Source organism: Papio anubis, chromosome 19 (genome assembly GCF_008728515.1).
Source record: "Papio anubis isolate 15944 chromosome 19, Panubis1.0, whole genome shotgun sequence".
NCBI classification, from domain to species: domain Eukaryota; kingdom Metazoa; phylum Chordata; class Mammalia; order Primates; family Cercopithecidae; genus Papio; species Papio anubis.
In genome coordinates, this window is record NC_044994.1 from 71,982,564 (window position 1) to 72,005,892 (window position 23,329).

At 43.8% G+C, this 23,329-nt stretch overlaps 1 protein-coding gene across 3 annotated transcripts in view; it reads left to right on the forward strand.

The window, feature by feature from the left end:
* Positions 1-10,516, forward strand: part of ADNP2 (ADNP homeobox 2) — a 30,026-nt gene extending 19,510 nt beyond the window's left edge. For all 3 annotated transcript variants that reach the window (XM_003914524.5, XM_017951894.3, XM_017951893.3), the window contains exons 3-4: positions 3,214-3,303; positions 5,776-10,516. In XM_003914524.5, coding sequence (XP_003914573.2) covers positions 3,214-3,303; positions 5,776-8,955 — 3,270 coding nt within the window. In that variant the 3' untranslated portion in view covers positions 8,956-10,516. The remainder of the gene's footprint in view (positions 1-3,213; positions 3,304-5,775) is intronic.
* Positions 10,517-23,329: the final 12,813 nt, after the last annotated feature.

Consider the following 23,329-nt stretch of genomic DNA (forward strand, 5'->3'; position numbering starts at 1 on the left):
CAGGTGCTCCTGGTGCTCTTGTCATGACCCCTCCCCTAAAGGGCCTGTGAGGGTGGGGCCCTTCTTTGAGCATTTGTCTCATTTGTTTTTGAGCATTTGTACTTGTACTTTTCTGTAGGTTCTGCAGTTGGCGTCGTGAGCTAATTCTGAATGCACTATTACCTCACAGGACTGTCCACACCATGCGATTGTGGACTTGATACCTCTTTATGCTCACTTCTTAATACAGTTTGCACTTTTAAACAAGTGAGCTGTGCTGCACAGGTGAAGTGCTTTGTATGACTACACTTTCTACACGCTTTGGGAAGTAGCTGAGAGCAAAACAGGAGTAGATTTTTACTTCTTTCAACTCAGAAGAAAAGTAATCTTGGGCCACATGGACTTTAAAATTTTAGATAGAAATGGAAAATGTTTTTCTTGTACGCCTGCTCACTTAGTGTCTGATTTTCACTTTTTAAAACATTGTTATCTAAAACCTTCTGCTGCCCTGCATCTGGATTCTGCCCCAGGCCTTGTTGTTTTTCTCTGTCTGCTGTCCCCTCCCTGTCGTGTTAGCCACCCCAGCCCCCTGCCCACGTCATGCTCGGGTCAGGCAGACACAGTTGGAGCTCTCTGCTTTATACTCCTTTACCACTTCACGGTTATTATTCATAGCACCTATCACCCATGAAAGACAGTATTTTCTTGTGAAGAAAAATTTTACAAAATATCTGCGTTTCTCAATTGTGAAACTCTGTGAGGTTGGGATCCCATTTGTCTTATTCATGGTTGGATCCCCAGAGTCCAAAAGGAAATATTTGAGGGTTGAAGTAGTGATAACTACAAAAGGGTGAGGTAGATTCCTGTTCTGTGGAGCTTGTAATTATTTTGTCTTAGGCCATTTTACCTGAATGCAAGGTGGAGGCCTTCCTTCTACCTTTCCTCCCTTCCCTACCTGCTGCCAGCAGGCTTTGGAAGTCAGCCGTTGAACCCCTGCTCTGAGGATGCTGCTCCTGTGGGAGGTCTTGGCTCATGCATTTCTGGCCTCTGGACCCCTTTCTAGGACCTGTGTGCTCCTCTTCTCTCCGTGTTCACCTGCCCCTGAGAGTCTCCAGTATGCACTGTGTTTCTCACACTGCTGCCTCTTTCAGCTGATTGTGAGGTTTTTCCTGACACTGTTGTCTACACTATAGGTCTTTTGCATAGTTTTCTCTCTCTAGCAAGTGTAACTTTTTGAGTGAAAAATGATTGATTCCATCTGAGGAAAAAACCCTCTACACGTTCTAGATCTTTAACTGCTTTGAAAAATATTTAAAGAGTAAGATAAAAATACTTTTCTTTCATTCCCTAAGACAAATGGATTGAACAATAGCAGTAAGGCATAGTTTAAAAAGAGTGTGTTCAAGATGAAGATTCTTTTTTTTTTTTTTTATTTAAGTTCTAGGATACATGTGCACAACGTGCAGGTTTGTTACATATGTATACACGTGCCAATACTATGCAGCCATAAAAAGGGATGAGTCATGTGCTTTGTAGGGACATAGATGAAGCTGGAAACCATCATTCTGAGCAAACTATTGCAAGGACAGAAAACCAAACACCACATGTTCTCCCTCATAGGTGGGAATGGAACAATGAGAACACCTGGACACAGAGCGGGGAACATCACACACTGGGGCCTGTCGTGGGGTGGGGGGAATGGGAGAGGGATAGCATTAGGAGAAATACCTAATATAAATGATGAGTTATAAATCATGCTACTATAAAGACACATGCACACGTATGTTTATTGCGGCATTATTCACAGTAGCAAAGACTTGGAACCAACCCAGATGAAGATTCTTTTACTTTGAAGTACTTTTTTGTTTCTTCATATGTACTCATGAAGCTACATGGGTTTTAGAATCCTTACGTTTAGGCTTTGCATACGTTTAAAGGATGTAGATACTTGTTGGGAGGTCTCCTCTTTATTTCTTATGAATCTGTAATTTTGACTTTGATTATTTCAACCTTTTCCTCAGTTCTCATACTTAAAGGGTACTCCATCAAAATTTGCTGAGAGCTTTATCGTCTCTCTATATCCAGGGGTTCTGCATCTGTTGATTAAACCAGCTGTGGGTTGAAAATATTTGGGGGAGAAAATGGATGGTTGCATCTGTAGTGAACATGTACGGACTTGTTTTCTTGTCATTGTTCTCTAAACAAGGTGAGTAGGAAGATGTGCATAGGTTACATATGTGCAAGTAACTGCATGATTTAACATAAGAGGCTTGAGCAGTCTTGGATTTGGTGCCTCCAGGTGGTCGTGGAACCAGTCCCCATACCGAGGGGTGACTGCACTTTCATTTCTCTCTTCCCCTGTGGATTTCTAAGGTACCGAGTAATCTCATCAGGTTCGTTCTTTCCTTTCCTTTCCTTTTCCTTTTCCTTTTCCTTTTCCCTTTTCCTTTTCCCTTTTCCTTTTCTTTCTCTTTCTCTCTCCCCTCTTCCCTCCCCTCTCCCCCTTTCTCTCTCTCTCTTTCTCTTTCTCTCTTTCTTTCTCTCTCTCTCTTTTTTCTTTTCTTTTTCGACAGTGCCCTGCTCTGTCTCACAGGCTTGAGTGCGGTTCACTGCAACCTCCACTTCCCGGGTTCAATCAATTCTCCTGCCTCAGCCTCCCGAGTAGCTTGGAGTACAGGCCTGTGTCACCACGCCCAGCTAATTTTTTTTTTTTTTTTTGAGACGGAGTCTTGCTCTGTGCCCCAGGCTGGAGTGCAGTGGCGCAATCTCGGCTCACTGCAAGCTCCGCGCCCCCGGGTTCACGCCATTCTCCTGCCTCAGCCTCCCAAGTAGCTGGGACTACAGGCGCCCACCACCTCGCCCGGCTAATTTTCTTGTATTTTTAGTAGAGACGGGGTTTCACCGTGTTAGCCAGGATGGTCTCGATCTCCTGACCTCGTGATCCGCCCGTCTCGGCCTCCCAAAGTGCTGGGATTACAGGCTTGAGCCACCGCGCCCGGCATGCCCAGCTAATTTTTGTATTTTTCAGTAGAGATGGAGTTTTGCCATGTTGGCCAGGCTGGTCTCGACCTCCTGGCCTCAAGTGATCCACCCTCCTCAGCCTCCCAAAGTGCTGGGATTACAAGCGTGAGCCACCGTGCCCGGCCTTATAATCTCATCAGGTTGTAATTAAATATTTCTTTATCTTCCGAATTTACATATTGTTCTTTCTCTTTTTTTCTCCCTTTTTAAAAGGACCTTAAAGGCTTTGATCCAGGAGAGAAATACTTTCATAACACATCGTGGGGAGATGTTTCTCTCTGGGAACCTTCTGGAAAGAAAGTGGTATGTATTTTTTGTATTTGTTTTTCATGTTTCCTCAAAAGTGAGGAATGAATGTAAATGTGGTCTAAAGAACATCACATGTATTGGGGTTGCTGGTGAGTGAATGGGGAGGAGGAATAATGCAACCTTTCAGAGAAGTGGCAAGAAACCAAGTATAGTGTGTGGTGAGGCAGGGTTACTGATGCTCTGAGAGTTTTCTGAGTGCAGAGTTGATACAGTGATGCAGTGAAACTATTGTTTGTCCTTGATTATAAGATGTCATTGCTGTAAGAAGGACGTTTGATTTAATAATTGTTCTGAGTAAAACAAAATGCCACTGCATTAAGTGCATACCGTGAATGTACATCCTGGTTTCAGAAACTGAAATAAAAATGTAGACCTCTGAATCAAGGGACATTTTAAGTAATTAGAAACCTCAAACTTTTAAGCAAATTCAGGCTAAAACATGAGCCATACTGCTGAATTCTCATCAAACTGTTTTCTGGGACACCTTTTCTGCCACCAGTTGTTAGCACCTTCTTTGGTATCAAACTCAGCTCATCCCAGACTTGACTTGGCTGTACCCTCTCACCAGCTTCTGTTGTAAAACTCATGCTGGCCTTGGGAATTTGGGCTTTAACATATTTCAGTAATTTAGTCATTGTCAGAATTTTTTTAATTTTTGTTATTTTTTGGGGGACAGGGTGTCACTGTTGCCTGGGCTGGAGTCCAGTGACGTAATCTTAGCTCACTGCAGCCTTGACCTCATTGGTTCAAAGTGTCCTTCCACTTCAACCTCCTGAGTAGCTGAGACCACAGGTGCATGCCACCATGCCCAGCTAATTTATTTTTATTTCTATTTTTTGTAGAGGTGGGGTCTCACTGTGTTGCTCAGGCTGTGCTTTGTCAGAATTTTCTGTAAAGATAATTTTTGTTAGCCCACTTCCTTTGAGTGCCGTTTTTCAGTCTGTGACCCGACACTCTCCTCTCTACCATGAGATGCAAGATTCCTTGAAACCACTGGGATTTAGTTGTCCTTCACCTGAGCACAGCTTGTGGCTACTACAGGATGCCTCGTTTAGCAGATCTTGACTTCATGAATCTTAAGCCTCATTGATTTTTCTCATCTGAATTCTTAAAATATCTTATAATGTAACTCCAGTTACTCAGGAGGCTGAGGCAGGAGAATTGCTTAAACCGGGGAGGTGTAGGTTGCAGTGAGCTGAGATCACGCCACTGTGCTCCAGCCTGAGTGACAGAGTGAGACTCTGTGCAAAAAAAAAAAAAAAAACCTGAAGAATGGAAGTGTGTGTGTGTGAGTGTGAGTGATAATGAGCACACAGATTTAGGAAAGGATGAGAATTAACCCTTGATCACTGTGATAGTGCCACAGTGAGCTCGGGGGCTTTAGATGAAGCTAGGTCTTGGCTTCCTTGTTTGTGGAACTGGGGAGCGGGTGTTTTGTGGTTCATCAGCTCTGGGTTCTCAAGACTCTGTCATGAGACCAGAGATTTCAGTGTGCTCTCAAGTTATTGCAAACCAGCAAGTCTTACTGGATGTTAGAACAGAGTGCACCCTGTTGTATGAATGTGTTTTTAGGCCCCGAACTTGTTAAGTTCCCCAAAACGTGCCTTAAATAGAAATTCCATATGGTCAGTGTTGCGTTCTGTGGCCTTATCCTTATGTTAGGGTCATCCATAGTGTGAGTTTAGGCTTAGTTGCACTTTCTTTACTATTTATCAGATAGTTTATTGGGTACTTGCATGGGCCAGACACTGTCCATTTGACTCCTACCTTCTCTAGAAATAGGGGAAGTAGAAAGATAGTAAAACAGTTTGAAAGTTCGGTTAGTTGTGGATAAATTCCAGAGGTTTTAGAATTTGGAGCAAAAATAACATTGGAATTAAGAGAAATGGGATAAGGGGGAGAAAATACTTTCTCTTGTAGAAAATTAATGAAGCTTTTAAAATTGATGCTGTTAATAATTCAAAGTACAGGACTAAGTAATTGTATTTGTGGTTTTAGTGGATGACTTAGAACAAGGGTCAGCAAATCGTGAGTGTGAGCCAAATCCTAGATGTGTATAAATTAGCCACGACCCATGAGCTAGGAACAGTTGTTAGGCTCTTAAATGCTTACGAAAAAATTGACAATACTATTTTGTGACATGTGAAAAGTATATGAAATTCAAGTTGGTGTTTGTAAATAAAGTTTTATTGGAACATAAATTACACATTATTTTGGGGACTTTTGTACAACAATGGCAGTGCTGAGTAGTTGCCACAGAGACTGTACTGTATGGTCCACAATCCTAACATAAGCATTCTCAGGCCCTTCACAGAAAAAGCTTACCAACCCCTGGGTTAGAAAACACTAAGTCAGGTTAAATGCCTAGCACATTAAGAGAAAAGGGGTCAAGTCCTCAGGGACTGTGGAAGGTTAGCATCTGACAGTTTATTCAACTATGCTTAAGGCTTTCTTTTCTTTTAACAGAGATACCGAACAAAGCCATACTGTTGTGGCCTCTGTAAATACTCTACAAAGGTGCTTACTTCATTTAAAAATCATTTACATCGTTACCATGAAGATGAAATTGACCAAGAGCTGGTGATCCCTTGCCCAAACTGTGTATTTGCATCTCAGCCCAAAGTTGTGGGAAGGCACTTCAGAATGTTCCATGCGCCTGTGCGGAAAGTTCAGAACTACACAGTGAATATTTTAGGTGAAACTAAATCATCTAGGAGTGATGTGATAAGTTTCACATGTCTAAAATGTAACTTTTCAAACACTTTGTACTACAGCATGAAGAAGCATGTGCTGGTAGCCCATTTTCACTACTTAATTAATTCCTACTTTGGCCTGCGAACTGAGGAAATGGATGAACAACCGAAAACTAACGATACTCTTTCTATAGAGAAGATCCCACCACCTGACAAATATTTCTGTAAAAAGTGCAACGCCAATGCCAGCAGCCAGGATGCATTAATGTATCACATTCTGACATCAGACATACACAGAGATTTGGAGAATAAGCTTAGATCTGTGATTTCAGAACATATTAAGAGGACTGGACTCTTGAAGCAAACGCACATTGCTCCAAAACCAGCGGCACATTTGGCTGCACCAGCAAACGGCAGTGCTCCAAGCGCTCCAGCGCCGCCTCCTTGCTTCCATCTTGCTTTGCCACAGAACAGTCCGAGCCCAGCCGCAGGACAACCAGTGACTGTGGCCCAGGGTGCCCCTGGAAGCCTCACTCATTCCCCGCCTGCTGCTGGCCAATCCCACATGACTCTGGTCTCCAGCCCTCTGCCCGTGGGCCAGAACAGCCTCACCCTGCAGCCCCCAGCACCTCAGCCCGTCTTTCTTTCTCATGGGGTCCCACTTCATCAGTCTGTGAATCCTCCTGTGTTGCCCTTGAGTCAGCCAGTCGGACCTGTCAATAAGTCTGTTGGAACTAGTGTCCTCCCCATAAATCAGACTGTCCGCCCTGGGGTTTTACCCCTCACCCAGCCTGTGGGACCCATAAACAGACCTGTTGGGCCTGGGGTTCTTCCTGTGAGTCCCTCTGTCACCCCCGGAGTCCTGCAGGCTGTCTCACCAGGGGTGCTTTCTGTGAGTCGGGCAGTCCCGTCTGGAGTCCTTCCTGCAGGCCAGATGACTCCTGCAGGGGTTATCCCTGGGCAAACAGCCACTTCTGGGGTTCTTCCTACTGGCCAGATGGTCCAGTCAGGGGTTCTCCCCGTGGGCCAGACAGCTCCATCACGGGTTCTTCCCCCTGGCCAGACAGCCCCACTGAGGGTTCTCCCTGCAGGCCAGGTGGTCCCATCTGGGCTGCTTTCTCCCAGCCAGACAGTCTCCTCCTCGGCTGTTGTGCCTGTAAACCAGGGTATGAATTCTGGGGTTCTGCAGCTCAGTCAGCCTGTTGTGTCGGGAGTTCTTCCTGTGGGCCAGCCAGTGAGGCCTGGGGTCTTGCAACTCAACCAGACTGTGGGCACCAACATTCTGCCTGTGAACCAGCCAGTGAGACCTGGTGCTTCGCAGAACACCACCTTCCTAACATCAGGCTCTATTCTCAGACAGCTCATCCCTACAGGGAAACAAGTGAATGGGATTCCGACCTACACGCTGGCCCCCGTGTCTGTCACTCTGCCGGTTCCCCCCGGAGGCCTTGCGACTGTCGCTCCGCCCCAGATGCCCATCCAGCTCCTACCGTCAGGTGCAGCTGCACCGATGGCCGGTTCCATGCCCGGCATGCCCTCTCCTCCAGTGCTGGTGACTGCTGCTCAGAGCGTGTTTGTTCCGGCCTCCTCCTCTGCCACAGACACAAACCAGGTGCTCAGACAGGCCAAGCAGTGGAAGACCTGCCCCGTCTGCAATGAGCTCTTTCCGTCCAACGTCTACCAGGTCCACATGGAGGTAGCACATAAGCACAGCGAGTCCAAGTCTGGCGAGAAACTTGAGCCTGAAAAACTGGCAGCGTGCGCACCATTTCTAAAGTGGATGAGGGAGAAAACGGTGCGATGTCTGTCTTGTAAATGCTTGGTCTCTGAGGAGGAGCTTATACACCACTTGCTGATGCATGGCTTGGGGTGCTTGTTCTGTCCATGCACCTTCCATGATATCAAAGGTCTTTCAGAGCACAGCAGGAACAGGCACCTGGGGAAGAAGAAGTTGCCTATGGATTATAGCAACAGAGGTTTTCAATTAGATGTCGATGCCAATGGCAACCTGCTCTTTCCCCACCTTGATTTCATTACCATATTGCCAAAGGAGAAGCTTGGGGAGCGGGAAGTCTACTTGGCAATCCTGGCTGGGATACACTCCAAGTCACTGGTGCCTGTGTACGTGAAGGTGAGGCCTCAGGCTGAGGGCACCCCTGGGAGCACTGGCAAGCGAGTGTCCACCTGCCCCTTTTGCTTTGGCCCCTTTGTGACAACGGAGGCCTACGAGCTGCATTTGAAGGAGAGGCACCACATCATGCCCACAGTCCACACGGTCCTGAAGTCTCCCGCCTTCAAGTGCATCCACTGCTGTGGAGTCTACACTGGAAACATGACCTTGGCTGCCATCGCTGTCCATTTGGTGCGCTGCAGGAGTGCTCCTAAGGACAGCAGCTCAGACCTACAAGTCCAGCCGGATTTTATTCAGAACAGTGAACTGCTTTTAGTCAACGGTGAAGTGATACATGATTCCAGTTTTTCTGTTAAGAGAAAGCTGCCTGATGGCCACTTGGGGGCCGAAGACCTGCGGCGTGGGGAGGAGCAGCCTCCCATCCTGAATGCGGATGCAGCCCCAGGTCCGGAAAAGGTTACAAGTGTTGTGCCTTTTAAAAGACAAAGGAATGAAAGCAGAACAGAGGGACCTATTGTCAAGGATGAGGCTCTTCAGATTTTAGCGTTAGATCCTAAAAAATACGAAGGCCGCTCTTACGAAGAAAAGAAGCAGTTTCTTAAAGATTATTTCCATAAGAAACCATATCCTAGTAAAAAGGAAATAGAATTGTTATCCTCACTCTTTTGGGTGTGGAAAATTGATGTGGCTTCATTTTTTGGAAAAAGAAGGTATATTTGCATGAAAGCAATAAAAAATCACAAGCCTTCTGTACTTTTAGGCTTTGATATGTCTGAACTTAAAAATGTGAAACATAGATTGAACTTTGAATATGAACCATAAAACTTGTAAAAAAGAAAAAAAAAGTAACTCTAAAGTAGTAGATAGATTTTTTTCGGTTGAAATTTCACAGTGTTTTCCTCACTGTGTTGGTGAATCCACCTCAGTGGTCGCTGTGCTGCTCTGCAGAGTTACTTCAGGTGCTGGAGAGACCCCTGTTACCAGGAAGCCACTAGTTATTTCACATCTATTGTTTCCTGCAGTCTGATTTGTAACAATTGTTTTCAGGTTTTTTTCTCTGTCATGTAAATGAAATCTTTTGATATTTCATGCACGCCTTGTTTTCCCAGTAGTGTCAGTATTGTATGATAAGAAACGAAATCTATAAATAATTTGCTTTTTCGTTTAAGGACATTTCAGCCTTTTTCAGAATACTTGATTTAACTGCAAGAGGAAGCATCGATTTCCTTCAGCTTTCCCTGCAGCAGCGGATGGTACAGTGAGTGTTCAGAGATGTGGGTACAAATCCCTGTGATGTATGTATAAGGCTCCTTGAGGATGCAGTGCATTAACTTACGCTCATTTATTTGTAAGATCTTAGATCTTTGCTTATAGATTATAATTTTGATCTGCATTTTTTTAGGTTTGTCCTAATGGCTTTTTTTTTTTTTTTTTTTTTTTTTTACCCATAACTCATAGAAAATCAAATGTTTTTATTTGTTAAAAGTAGACTGAATCTGACATCTGGTATGCTGGTATGTAGCTCATAAATCAAGAGTTATTTTACAAATAAATTTATTCTGTAGATGCAGAAATATTTTTCAGTGTAGATTTTCCCTTTCTTTTGATATGCTAAGTCATTTCTCCATTCAGAGGTAAAACAATAAATTTTTAGTGCCTTTAGAATAAACATTGAAAAAATGCACCCCAAAACTCTTCTCCTAACCTAACTACTCATAAACTAGTGAAAGGGAAGGACTATGATACTCAGGAATAAAATTATTGCCCCTGAGTGTGGATACTAACTTAAATTTCAGCACAGGTTTTCAGGGGACACGGTGAAGTTTGCAGACTGAGATTTAAGTCTCTATGGTTGGTACAGTAAGTCTTTGACCACATTTTCTGAAGGTCACGTTTAGTGGGGAAATGGGCTTTTCTCTAGCTGGTTTCGGCTGGAAGCTGTTTCCCGGTGGATGGGGTGGCATGTTGTTAAAGAATCTCCATTGTTATCACTGTCCTGTGGATGTTAAACCTCGTTTTTTCCCCACACGATATTAGAAAAAACTTAAAGCACCAGAACCAGTCATGGAGACCAGCCAGTTGAGATGGTGAGTCATATTTCTGGTGGCACACAGCAGAGGAGCCTGTTCACTCTATCTTTAGGTAGAAATATTTGGAGGATGTGACAGCCTCTAAGAGATACAATGTTACTATGTGGATTTTAAAAAATATAATACTTGCATGTAATTGCTATAATGTGCATATTTGAGGCAGTTGTGAAACTGGTTTGTGATTGTTGGTGTACTCTGTTGTAAATTCAAAGAGAGCTTGTTAAACTTTATTTTTTTTTTTTACCTATTGTTTTCAGAGTGTCTATTTTGAATTAAAATTTGTTACACCGCTGTAAATAGAACTGTTTAATTCTTTTAAAAGTTAAAACATTGCGAATCATAGGAATAACCTCAGTATGGGAATAGATACCACATTTATTTTCTGAAAAGCCTTACTTGTTATTTGTGTGAAAATAAGAACATAATCCAAAAGGCCTAATTACTGAGGTCACAAAATAGGTGTGACTAGAGATTCCTGATGATTCTATACTGGTAGCCCGGAAAGTGCCAAAGAAGGTAACTGGGGTGTCGGTGCTGTGAAGTTTCCTTTGCTGGGGCTGTCGTTCAAGGTCAGTGTGGAGGAGGTGCTGATGAGGAGGCAGCTGCTGTCTGCCGTGGTTTAATCCTCACTTTTCTTTTGTCATGTACGTTAGGGTTTCCCAGCCTCAGCACTGCTGACATTTTGGGTCAGGTAATTCTTTGTGGTGGGTGGCTATTCTGTCACTGTAGGATGTTGAGCAGTGTCATTAGACACTAGTAGCACGCATGTCCCTACCTGCTCCCCATTGTGGCCACCAAAACTGTCATTGCCAGGTGGTCCCTGGCAGAGCAGAATCTCCTTGTCAGAATCCTGGTAAAAGAGCTCTGATTTCTTGGTGCAGTTAGCTGTGGTAGAACTGTTCATGCTGAGTCTTTAATGTTATGCTAGTTACTGGTTACTAATTTTTTAGGATTAGAGATTAAAATTTGATAGAAGCTGAGCTTCAAAAAGCATATGTGGGAGTTCTTGCAAATGTAAGAAATTTGTTTAAAAATGAAAACAGATTAATAGTTGTGAACAAAGTTTAAACTTATTAAATTTAGAAGGAAGGAGTTTTTTCAATACAAAAAGTTGTGTACTTTAAAATATTTAATCTACCTATGTAGCAGCAGCTTTAAAAATACTACACACTTGAAATCTATTCAGGTAAAACACATTTAAATATAGCATACTATTTTAGCTTCTCTGAATTTTGTTGCTCTTTTCATACTTTTTTTTTTTTTTTGAGACAGAATCTCGCTCTTTTGCCCAGGCTGGTGTGCAATGGCACGATCTCGGCTCACTGCAGCCTCTGCCTCCTGGGTTCAAGCGATTCTTCCCCCTCAGCCTCCCAAGTAGCTGGGATTGTAGGCGCATGCCACCACGCCCGGCTAATTTTTGTATTTTTGTAGAGACGGGGTTTCACCATGTTGGCCAGGCTGGTCATTAACTCCTGACCTCATGTTATGCCTGCCTAGGCCTCCCAAGCCTCCCAAAGTGTGGGGATTATAGGCGTGAGCCACCACGCCTGGCCTAAAATTTTTTATTGTAGACAGAATCTTGCACTGGTGCCTGTGCTGGGATACAGTGGTGTGATCAGAGCTCCCTGCAGTCTCGAACTCCTGGGCTCAAGCTGTCCACTTGCCTCAGCTTCCTAAGTAGCTGAGGTGCCTACCCACCATGCCCAGATTATTTTAAACAGTTTTTGTAGTGATGGAGCTTTGCTGTGTCGCCCAGGCTGGACTTGAACTCTTGGCCTCAAGCCATGCTGCCACCTCCCAGCCTCCCAAAGTGCTGGGATTACAGGCATGAGCCACCAGGCTGGGCTTCTGTTACCCTTTTTTAGCAGCTATTTTAGTCTGATGACTGTTGTGTGCAGTTTCTTAGATTCATTAAAGAAAGCAGCAGTTAATTAAACACTAATTAAGAAAACTTAGCCCCAGAACTGTCCTAGTTTTCAAGGTCTTTTTAGAAAATAGCACACATGCACTAACTGCTTGATATTGCTAGGAAGGGGGCTGCATACCTGATGACAGTCATCCCTGCTGCCTGCTGTGCCTGTGGCATGGCCATCGGCATGTGTTCTCACATTTAGTCCCACAGAGTGGGTGGTAGTCACCCCTGTCACACCTGAGGAAATTGAGGCATGGAAGTAGATGACTTGCCTGAGGTGGAGGCCTGTGAGGGTGGACAGTGCCAGAGTGATAGCCGAGTGGCTTCTAACATGTATTATCCCATTTAAATCTCACAATAACCCTATAGGTATTAAGTTGTCTGTATTTTACAGAGGAAGAAACTGGAGCTCAGAGGCAGAGTTGGCTAGCTGTCCCAGTTTGCTAACAACTTGCGTGATTTCTCTGGACTTTAGTGCTAAAAAGGAACCTCTTAGGCAGAGGGACAAGCTCATCCCTCCACTCAATTTCAGTTTGCCCAGGAAGACATGTTGCTTAGCAGTGGTGCAATATTATTGTTAGACCCGTATATTGCCCTTTGGGTATCAGGGTGAATAGGGGATCCTGATCCTAGACATCCTTTTTCTGGCAGTGCTGTCAACAATAACAATAATAGAGATGGTTACCAGAGCAGTTCCTATGTGCCAGGTGCCATTCTAAACATTTTGCATGTTAAATTTGATATTAAATTTGATAGTGACAATATATTAGTGACGAAGAATGATAGTCCTGAGTTAGTGAAAGCAATAAAAAATGCATACAGTTTTGCTGTTTAGATTCTCTCTCTGCTGAATTTTCATGAACTAAGGAACAAAATTGCCATCTATAAAGTACTGCTGGAAATTTCTCCTATGGTTATTATGTGTCCAATTTCTTCAAGCTAATTTCTTTTCATAGGTGGTGAAAGTAAATGTTAAATGTTTCTGATTATAAGGGTTTACTTTGTAGCACACCTGCTAATTTAGGCTTCTGCAATTTCGACTTTCTGTTGTGCAGATACTACATCACAGCTTTAGAATTCTGATTTTTGATCGTTTGTCCTGATTACTAAGTCTTTAATATTAACTACAAGTTTAAATATCATTTTAGCAATATAGAGGTTATGTAGGGAAGCTATTTTCATGTTTTGTGAATGTGCCTAAGAATACACTACTTAGAACGGTACCCAGCACTTCACTTTCTTCAGATCCTAAACTTAGGAGTTTCTTAATTTATGATCCATGAACTCCCTTGGGTAAAAAGTGTAAATATGTGACCTAGAAGGTTGGAAAAATGTTAAAGTCTAGAATATTATCAGATTTTTTCATAATAGAGAGTTAAAATAAGAATGTACTTACACTACCAACCTCAAAGACCTATGCTTATAATATGGGGACTGCTGTCCAGGAGGGCCACCTTATAAAGTAGATTAAATGCCAGAGCCTGTGGAAGATATTTAAAGTATAAACTAAAGTTTGGCAGCCACGTAGACATGTTTGCTGTGTGCAGACTAAGATTGTGAGGTCATACTTTCAAATACAAATTCAGAATTAATTGCAATGAATCAATGTATTTATTTTTCCAGAGATTGTGTAGTTTCCTACAGTTTTGAACCCATGATATGGAAAGTTTAATGTTAAATAATTTGCCATTCCCCTAAAAGTACACTAGAAAAATAGAACATAAGCAATGAATCATAAGGCTTTAGTGGTTCAGTGGTTTTTCTGACGGTAATCTTTCTGTGTTAGATGTATGTATATCTTGAAAGAGTCATAAAATTCATAAAAACATCCTGTGAGAGTCACAGATACATTCATTCGTTGCACTTCCTGGCCTCCTACCAAGAAGCTTGTTTAGAATGGGAAGACTGAATGTATGAAAACCACACAAGACAGTTTGTTGAAAATAAAAACAATTCACACTCCAAACATCACATATACATATTTAGGATCCCAAATTTGGACTCTCATAAGCTACAAATGCTTGAAAGAGTCCCTGTGTAGGCCCAGATTGGAGGTCTCATTACAATAAGGAAAGTGATCTTTGATCCTAAAAAGGATGGGAGATTCATCCACCGTTTGTTATTATATTGTGGAAAACAACTTCAGGAAATCACTGGGAATTTATAAGAGGTCGTTTTAAAGAGATTAGGGATTTTTTAGGGAAGGTCATTTTTGGCTATTCAAACATTTTTCCAGGTTTGTATGTGCTTTCAAATGATTAAATAGATCAATAAGACTACATGAAAGGAGAGGACAGAATTGAAGGGGAGGGCAAGGGTTTTTGGAATGCACTTGGGAATCCCAAATTCAGCCCTGCTCTGTCCCCTGCTCCTATTCCAGCCCCATGACCCCTTTGGGATGAAGCAGCTTGGGTGTCTAATTGTGTTGGTTCTAAGGCGGGCACTCTTCTGGTTCTGTCTAATTGTGTTGGTTCTAAGGCGGGCACTCTTCTGGTTCTGTCTAATTGTGTTGGTTCTAAGGCTGGCACTCTTCTGGTTCTGTCTAATTGTGTTGGTTCTAAGGCTGGCACTCTTCTGGTTCTGTCTAATTGTGTTGGTTCTGAGGCGGGCACTCTTCTGGTTCTGTCTAATTGTGTTGGTTCTGAGGCTGGCACTCTTCTGGTTCTGTCTAATTGTGTTGGTTCTAAGGCGGGCACTCTTCTGGTTCTGTCTAATTGTGTTGGTTCTAAGGCTGGCACTCTTCTGGTTCTGTCTCACATGTTGTTAGAAAATTGATAACCTCACCCCAGAACTGCGCGCTACATTGACAGTGCTTCTCCACCCCTGTTTCCTGGTCTCAAACGACTTCACTTCTGACTTCATTTTGTATTCATAGGTGGTAGTAGTGATCATCTTTGTCTAATAAGCTCCTGATTGAGAAGTGAGCAGAATACATATATATCAACACACAGTGCTGTACATTTTCTAGCCATTTCCTAGCTATTTATAGCATCGGGGTTTTTTTGGTTTGTTTTTTGCTTTGATGTAATATTCCATGTTTAACTGGTTTGATAAATTAGGGTAAAAGTTGAGATACTAAAAATAGATGTGTTACTACTAAAATGCTAAACATGGTTTCAGTTCAGTATCTTTTGAAAAAGTTCAGTATGAAATCTGTTTAGTAATAAAGTTAGACTGTCTAGGGACATCACCATGTCTGTCAGTTCTTATCTGAGTCCTACTTAGAAATCCTTAAAAACATTTTTAGAATGCACATGGTTTTGTCTAAATGAAACTTCTAGTTTTCAGGGTCAAAATACTTATCCATAATGTTTGAAAGACTTGGTATAATGTAACAATATCCTCAATCTAATTTCTCAACACTAAAGAAGTTCTGTGACTACATAAGCTGCTTCTGCATCTGAGAACCCACGCCAAGTTCTTGCTCCCTTGTGTCTGCTTCTCTGTTTACAAAAACGTGGAGGTGGGAGCAGTAGGAAGATGTTTTCGGTATAATCATGTTTATTTTCCACGTGCTAGACGCGGAGGCTGGATCTTTGCCATTTCCTGAACAGTTAATTAGCAAGCTGCTTACCTGCAGTGATCTGCAGATGCATTGATGCCACACCCTGCTCTCCTGAAGGATTGCTGTGGCGGCTGCAGGCAGAGACTGGACAGGCAGATTCAGAATTCAGAAAACAGCATATTCCTGAGCGAGACTAGATGTCTTTTTGCTTTCTAATATAAAGTCCAGATCATATGAACTCAGGCTTTGGAGATTAGCGTAACTGTCTTGATAAGTTTGCTCTCTTTGCATCTCTGTGACAAGGTCCTTCTGCCTGTGGTAGCCCTCAGGAGAAGTGATGTGCAGAAGGGACCACCAGGAAGATCGTGCCAGAATGATTGCTTTTATTTAAAATCTACCATCCGTTAACTTAAAGGTTAAGCTGCCACCTACATTTGGCAGTGTTATATGCTTCTGTTTTCTCACTGTTAAAACATTTGCACATATAATTTAAGATTATAGAGTATACATACTCTATCAGCAATAGTATAAATATTTTACCATAGGGCTAATACTGCAGACCTTTTTTCCTAAAGCAGTAAAGTATCTTGGATCAAATTTCCCTGGTTATATTACCACATGCATTTATCTCCTATTAAAGTTTGCATTGACTTTAGATAATATTTCCAGTAGTAGAAAGATGCTAATGAAATATAAAGGGCAACTTGCGGCCCAATAAAATTACACGATGAGGTGCTTCAACTGTTGAACACACTGAAGTAAATGCTGAGCTGGTTATGTCCTTCGTGATTTTATTTGTATTGAGTTCATTTGAATCTTTCCAAGTTGGCCCCTGTGTGTCTGCTTTATTTCAGTAGCCTTAGGAGGAGTACCACAAATCTAAACCTAAGAATAAAGGGTGAGATTAAAGCATGTTACTCTGAATCTACATCATTTTGGGTAAAATGTGATCTTCATTACTACTTTCATATATATAGGTTTCTAAAATTTGTTGAAATCAGTCATTAATGCTGAACCAGAAGAGTTGAGGTGGATTCATCTGTCATCACTGTGGGCTCCTGGGGGTATGACTGGCTTGAGTCTGTTTAGATTGCTTCCAAGCCCTTTGTTGATTTTGTCCATTTTCGCTACTGCCCCTATGTGAGTTGGTGTTACATTGCTATTGGCCAAAAGCATGAACTGCCCTAGAGATTTAAATTCTAATATTTACTTGCCAGGTGCTAATGGGCAAAATCATAACCCAAAATGAAAATATAGTAAATCAAATAGCTTTTTTTCTGCTGTGAATTCAGTTGGCATCTGGATATTGGAATAGACCCAATTAAAAACCCAAGCATCTTGGCAACGTCATTGCTACATCTTGGTATTTAAATTACAGCAGTATTAGAGATACAAACCAAACATACCTTATCTAACATCCCCCAAAACTCGTCAATTCTAATTCTAGTTAGAAAGTCTTCAAGACTCCTGTCTAAAGCTTTGATTTGTAATAAATAGGATTAATTAAGTTTGTGCATTTGTGAATAGACTCTTTGTTTTTAAGAACTCTGCAAAGAATAGCATTGGTTATTGATAATTTGATTACTTTTCTTTCTTGAGACAGGGTGTTGCTCTGTCGCCCAGGCTGGAGTGCAGTGGTGTGTGTGATCTCGGCTCAGTGTAGCCTCCGTCTCTGGGGCTCAGGCGCTCCCCCCGCCTCGGCCTTTCAAAGTGCTGGGACTACACGCGTGAGGCCTGTGCCCGGCCAGCGTGGTAATTTCAGTAGCAAAACTGAGTATTCGCCTGTGGAATGCTAGTTGGTGTCAGTTGCTAATGAGCAGTGACCATTAATTCAGTTCGACAAACCTGCTGGGTTTTGTGTTTCGTTCGTGTCGTTTGTGAAGCCCGGCAGGAAGAGTGGAGCCCCGCGCTGTGGTGCCGGTGTGCGTGCGCTTTAAAGCGTGTTGGAAACGTCTGTAATGGCAGCCACGCGGCCTTGGCCACCCCGAGCTCAGGCCGCAGCCCGGCGCGGGCCCCCTGGACGTCCGGCCTGGGCAGGGGCCGCCGCCTCCGAACCCGTCTCTCCGCCTTCCTGGTACGAGGCGGCCGAGGGAGCAGAGCGGCCAGGACTGCGCTGTGGCCGGACGGCGGGTGAGGCTTCTTTCAACAAGGCGAGTTTCAGTGAGAAATGTGTGATGCTTTTGATGTTGCAACAGAACATTGTTTCTAAGATGATGTATTTTGCATGTTTGGCACTTGGTGGGGAGCTCATCTTTTGATTCCGCTATCGAGGTAGAGGCGGGAGAGGAGGAAGCAGCTTTCCCTAGGACCCGCCCACCCGTGCCCTGTCAGTTACCATTGCCATGGCAACACCCAGAAGTTGCCGCCCCCTTTCCACGGCAACACCCTTATTCTAGAAATCTCTGCATGATCTGCCACTTAATTTGCGTATAATAGTGGCTATAAATGTGAGTGCAGCCCTGTCCTGTCCCCAGCTGCTGTCCTGGGCCCTCTGCCTTTGGGGTCACTGTGGTTGCTCCTGAGCTTCAGTGGGACTAGAAGCTGCCGCCCAGAAGCCGCGGGGGAGAAACCTTTCTGGGCAAAGCCACAACCCCTCCGAGGCTAAGCCCCAGTTTGGAGGCTCACCTGCCTTGCATCATTCCGAGCCTGTCCCAGAGGCAGATCAGGCTGCATCTCCTCAGGGTGAGCACCTGTGGCTTCAAACCGGCTTAGGACGCGGGGCCATTGCTGGGAGAGGCAGATTAGGCTGGGGATCTGGACTCCGTTCCTAGCATCTGCTACCTCAGGACGGAGACGAAAATGCTATAAAATGTATAGCCGTGTGATGATAACTCTCCTGAGAAAGGAAAGGGGATGCTTCTGAGGAGAATCGGTGCTCCCCACAGAACTCCCCAGCGATCCCAGATGGGAGAAGCTGAGCTGCGCTGGCGCTGCCCTCACCCCGGGGGTGAAACGTGGCTGTGGTTTCCACAGGTGACAGAAACCAGGCAGTGATTCAACTCGTATTTGACTTTCACATTCTCCAACAATGTTCTTCAATCTGGGAAGGGTAGAAAATTGAAGTCAAAGGTAAGGAGAGTTAAAAAATGAGATCATTTCAAAGTGGATGCAGCCTTGAAGCCCAAATGAATTACAAGCTCCAGTTTGAAAGCTGCTGCAGGTGTGATTGCAGAACCGCGTGGTGGCCCCGGAATGGGGAACTGCTGCTGAAAGGTCAGAAAGGGTGGGGACTGAATTTCGGGTAAGAGGACGCCAGCGGTTCTGGAGCAGGCGGCCTTCAGCTACGCCTGCGTTCACATGTACATTATTTCAGACTCACCCCACGTTTGCATCTCTAAGCCCATCCAAGCCATGGCAGCGCGAACCTCTCCCTCCCCCAGCTCAAGGCCTCTGGGCCCCCAGGACAGAGGACAGGAGAAGAGACAGCCCCTCCTAGCTCAGGGGTGCCGGGACCCCGTGATGGCTGCTGTGCCTCTGCTGAAGTGCCAGGTGAGAGCTGAGACTTCGCTCCCGCTCCACCAGCTCCGTTTGTCTCCAGGCGCAGCGTCAGTCGTGTTCTCTAATCCCTTCTGAGGTCCCATCAGCACAGGTCCCATCTTACCTGGAAAGGCTTGTTGCCTTGTGTTTGGGACTTTTTATTCTGTGCTTTTCTTTTGGATATTAAATTTCATGCCCACTCTTGCTTGTCACTCAGACCTTGCAGCCCTCTCCCTTCCATTGGAACACTCCAGTCATTTCTGTTTTCAACTAAGAACCAGCCTCATTCGTGGTGAGAAAGTAATGCTCCCTGGCTGTGGTCAGCAGACAGTATCAAACCGTGCAGTCTGTTAAGGTCCATTCAAACACAGACCTCCGAAGTGATTTATTGTTCCGCATATTCTGGTCATACGGCGTTTTCAAATCATAGGTAAACAGGACTGTGTGTGTGTGTGCAAAAGAATGATTGTGCCCAGCAATCTCGGTAAACAGGTCAACTAAGAGCCCAAAATATATTTCTAGAGTGCTTACATCCAGAAGTGAGTACTGATTTGCTTTTAATTAATATTTGGAATGCATGGGGTACCAGGAGGACCCAACTATGAAGTATTTATGTGGGTGGTGAGACTAGGAGTGATTTTGTTCTTTGTGTTTTTTTATATTTTAAAAATTTTCTAAACTGAATGTGCGTTTAGTCCTCTAAAAATATAAGTAATGTCCCATTTAACAGTGCTACCAGTTGGAAAAAGTGATTAACGTCATTTATCCATTAATTTATTGTATATAAAGCTGTTGCTGTCATTGTTGAAATTAGGTGTTGCCAGATTGTGCAAGTATCAAAGCTTGAAGTTCAAGAAGCAAACAAAGTGGGTCATCAGATTGGTTGTTGATCACTCCAACAGCAAAGTTCTAGGCAATTAATGTTTTTGTTACTTTTGAAACGTAAGTGCAAGGAATTAACAAAAAGTGTGCAGGGCAGGCACAACTCCTCCGCCCTGGCCTCATACTGATGTTCCTGAAGTTTGCTTTTTCTTCCCTACGGCTTGATTTGCTAAGCAGAAAGTGAGGTGTGTGCTCCACAGGAGTGGTTCATGGACGTGGTGCTGCCCTGGCACCCTGAGGTGAGGAGACTGCATTGGGGCAGGCAACGGCCAGGAGACAGCAAGCAAGTATTTTTCCTGTATGTGGAATCATATTTAATAATTGTTGAAGAAAAAAGTCTTAACACCACACGTAGCAAGTTTGAATAGAGCTCTCTGATTACCTTGGTCCCATGGCTGACCAGTGACCGCCATTATGCCTGCAGAGATGGGATGGTGAGCCATCATTTTTCCTTCCTCTTTCGTGATACCATCAGTGGCTTAGTCTCCGTGTGTCCATCAGATCCTCCCCAATGCTGGGGATAAAACATGAATGAAATGGAGTTACCCCTCAAAGAGCTCCCAGCTCTAAAGCCATGACCCTGCGCTCCATCAACGCACAGGAGCAAGGGGAAGGCAGATGTTCTGGGAGGAGCAGAGAAGGCTGCACAGAGGGAGGCAGCACAGCTGACCCCAAGTGTGAAGGGAAGCTGTGGGGGAAGTGCAGAGCGGTCCCTTTCAGGTGGAGCAACAGCACAAGATACCTTTGAGATGTAGACGTACGAGAGGCACAGCTGTTTGAGGAGCATTGAAGAGTTTAGGGGCACAGTATTGGACTTCAGGGTTAAGTTCAGGATCTGGGATCAGAGTCTGATAAGTTTAAAGGTTCTTGAAATAATTCTGGTAAATAGATGTGGTAAGACAGTGCAGCAGTACAGGTGCAGAAGCTTCAGAAGCCTTCCTCTTTCTCCTCTCATCCTCTTCCTTCCCTCTCAGCCCTAAATTGAGGCAGAGCGAAGAGGGCTCCAACTGGCAGGGGAAGGACTGACAGGTGGTGCTTGGAGTCGGCTGTGGAGCCAAACAGGGTGGTGAGGAAAGTTCCCCTGGGGAAGGTGAGAATGGCCCCTGTCAGTGCGAGTGGGGCTGGGAGGTTGAGAGGTAGCTGTGAAGGGGCATCGGGCCTGGAGATGGGAGAGGGCACCTGTGTGGGGAAGAGGGTGGTGGTGGTGATGGAAGGTTGGTGGTTACATTCAGGGGACTGATCAGCACGTAAGTATATTAAGGATAATGGGAGCAGGTTTCTTACAAATAAGGAAAGGAAGAATCAATAGGTAAATGTGTGTGTGCACATGTGTGTCTGTATTTGAGAAAGAGAGAGAAAGATCATCCCCAAGACTACCCTCAGGTTTAGTGAGTTTCAGAAAGAACAGGCCTCACATCTACTCATGGCTACAGTGTCCCTAAGGGGACACTGTAAGAGGGAAAGGCACAAGGCAAAGGCTGCAGGAAGCCTGTGTGAGTTGTGAACTTCCTCTCCTAGGGCAGTCATGCGGGATGCTCCTGACTCCTCCGCAGTGAGCTGCGATGATGTGTGAGGTGTTGTCTATCAGGATGCTTGCCTGAGCCTGAGTCCTGTGTGTGGTTTGGGGAATTGGTCCCATAGACACACAGGAGGCTACAGAACCCTGGAAGAAAATCGGGGGTTCGTTGTAAGTCACATCATTTGTATGAATTGTCCAGAAATTGTCCGGACAAAAGGGTGCAGGTGATGCATGTTTCTAAGTGTGCGAAACACTCATGCTACAGTGTTCAACTTTTTTGGCTTCTGTGGACCACAGTGGAAGAATTGTCTTGGGCCACACATAAAATACACTAATAATAGCTGATGAGCTAAAAAAAAAAAAAAAAAAGTCCATGCATAATTTTCATGATAATCTTATTAAAAAGTGGGCAAAGGACATGAATAGACATTTTTCAAAAGAAGACATACATATGGCCAACAGGTATATGTAAAAATGCTCAACATCACTAATCATCAGAGAAATGCAAATTAAAACCACAACAAGATATCTCATCCTACCCTAGTCAGAAGGGCTGTTATTTAAAAAGTCCAAAAACAGATGTTGGCGAGGATGCAGAGAAAAGGAAACTCTTATACACTGTGGGAATGTAAATTGGTACAACCTCTATGGAAAACTGGAGATTTCTCAAAGAATTAAAGATAGAACTACCATTTGGTCCAGCAATCTTCCTACTGTGTATCTACCTAAAGGAAAAGAAATCCACATATCAAAAAGATACATGCACTCATATGTTTATCACAGTACTATTCACAATAGCAAAGATACAGAAACTAGCTTGAGTGTCCATCAGTGGATGACTGGATAAAGAAAATGTGGTGTGTGTATATATATATACACACACACAGTGGAATACTATCCAGTCATAACAAAGAATAAAATAATGTCTTTAGTGACAACATGGATAGATTAGAGGCCGGTATCTTAAACATGTCAGACCCCAAAAGACAAATATCATGTGTTCTCACTCACAAGTGGTAGCTAAAAAATGTGTGCACATGGATGTAGAGTGGAATGACAGACATTGGAGACTTGGAAGGGTGAGAGGGCAGGAGGTAGGTGGGTGATGAGAACTTAAGGGGTACAGTTTATGTTATTTGGGTGACGATACTCCAAAAGCCCTGACTTGACTGGCACACGTTGTATGCATATATCCAATTATGCACGGACTTTTTTTTTTTTTTTAAAAGATCATCAGCTGTTGTTAGTGTGTGCATGCTGAATAGGGTATCCAAAACTATACTTGTACCCCACAGATTTATACAAATAAAAAAATGGTTACTAGTAAGGATGACTATAAGATTTCTGCTTAGATTACTGCTGTAGTAGCATTCATCTAAGACATTCTTTGTCCAAAATACTTTCAAATACAAAAATCGTGATTCCAAGAAAGTGAAGACACGGGATGCTCAGAGAAAGGATTGCCTGTTTCTCACTGATTGTCTTTCTGTGGGTCAGTGGCGCTTAGCAGGGAATATTCCCTTCAATATTTTCAACAGCAACTTGAGTGACCCTTTACATATAAGACTTTTAATTCCAAATTTTTGTTTGTGTGTTTGTTTTTTTGAGACGGAGTCTGGCTCTGTCGCCCAGGCTGGAGTGCAGTGGCGTGATCTCGGCTCACTGCAAGCTCTGCCTCCCAGGTTCATGCCATTCTCCTGCCTCAGCCTCCCAAGTAGCTGGGACTTCAGGTGCACGCCACCATGCCCGGCTAATTTTTTGTATTTGTAGTAGAGATGGGGTTTCACTGTGTTAGCCAGGATGGTCTCAAT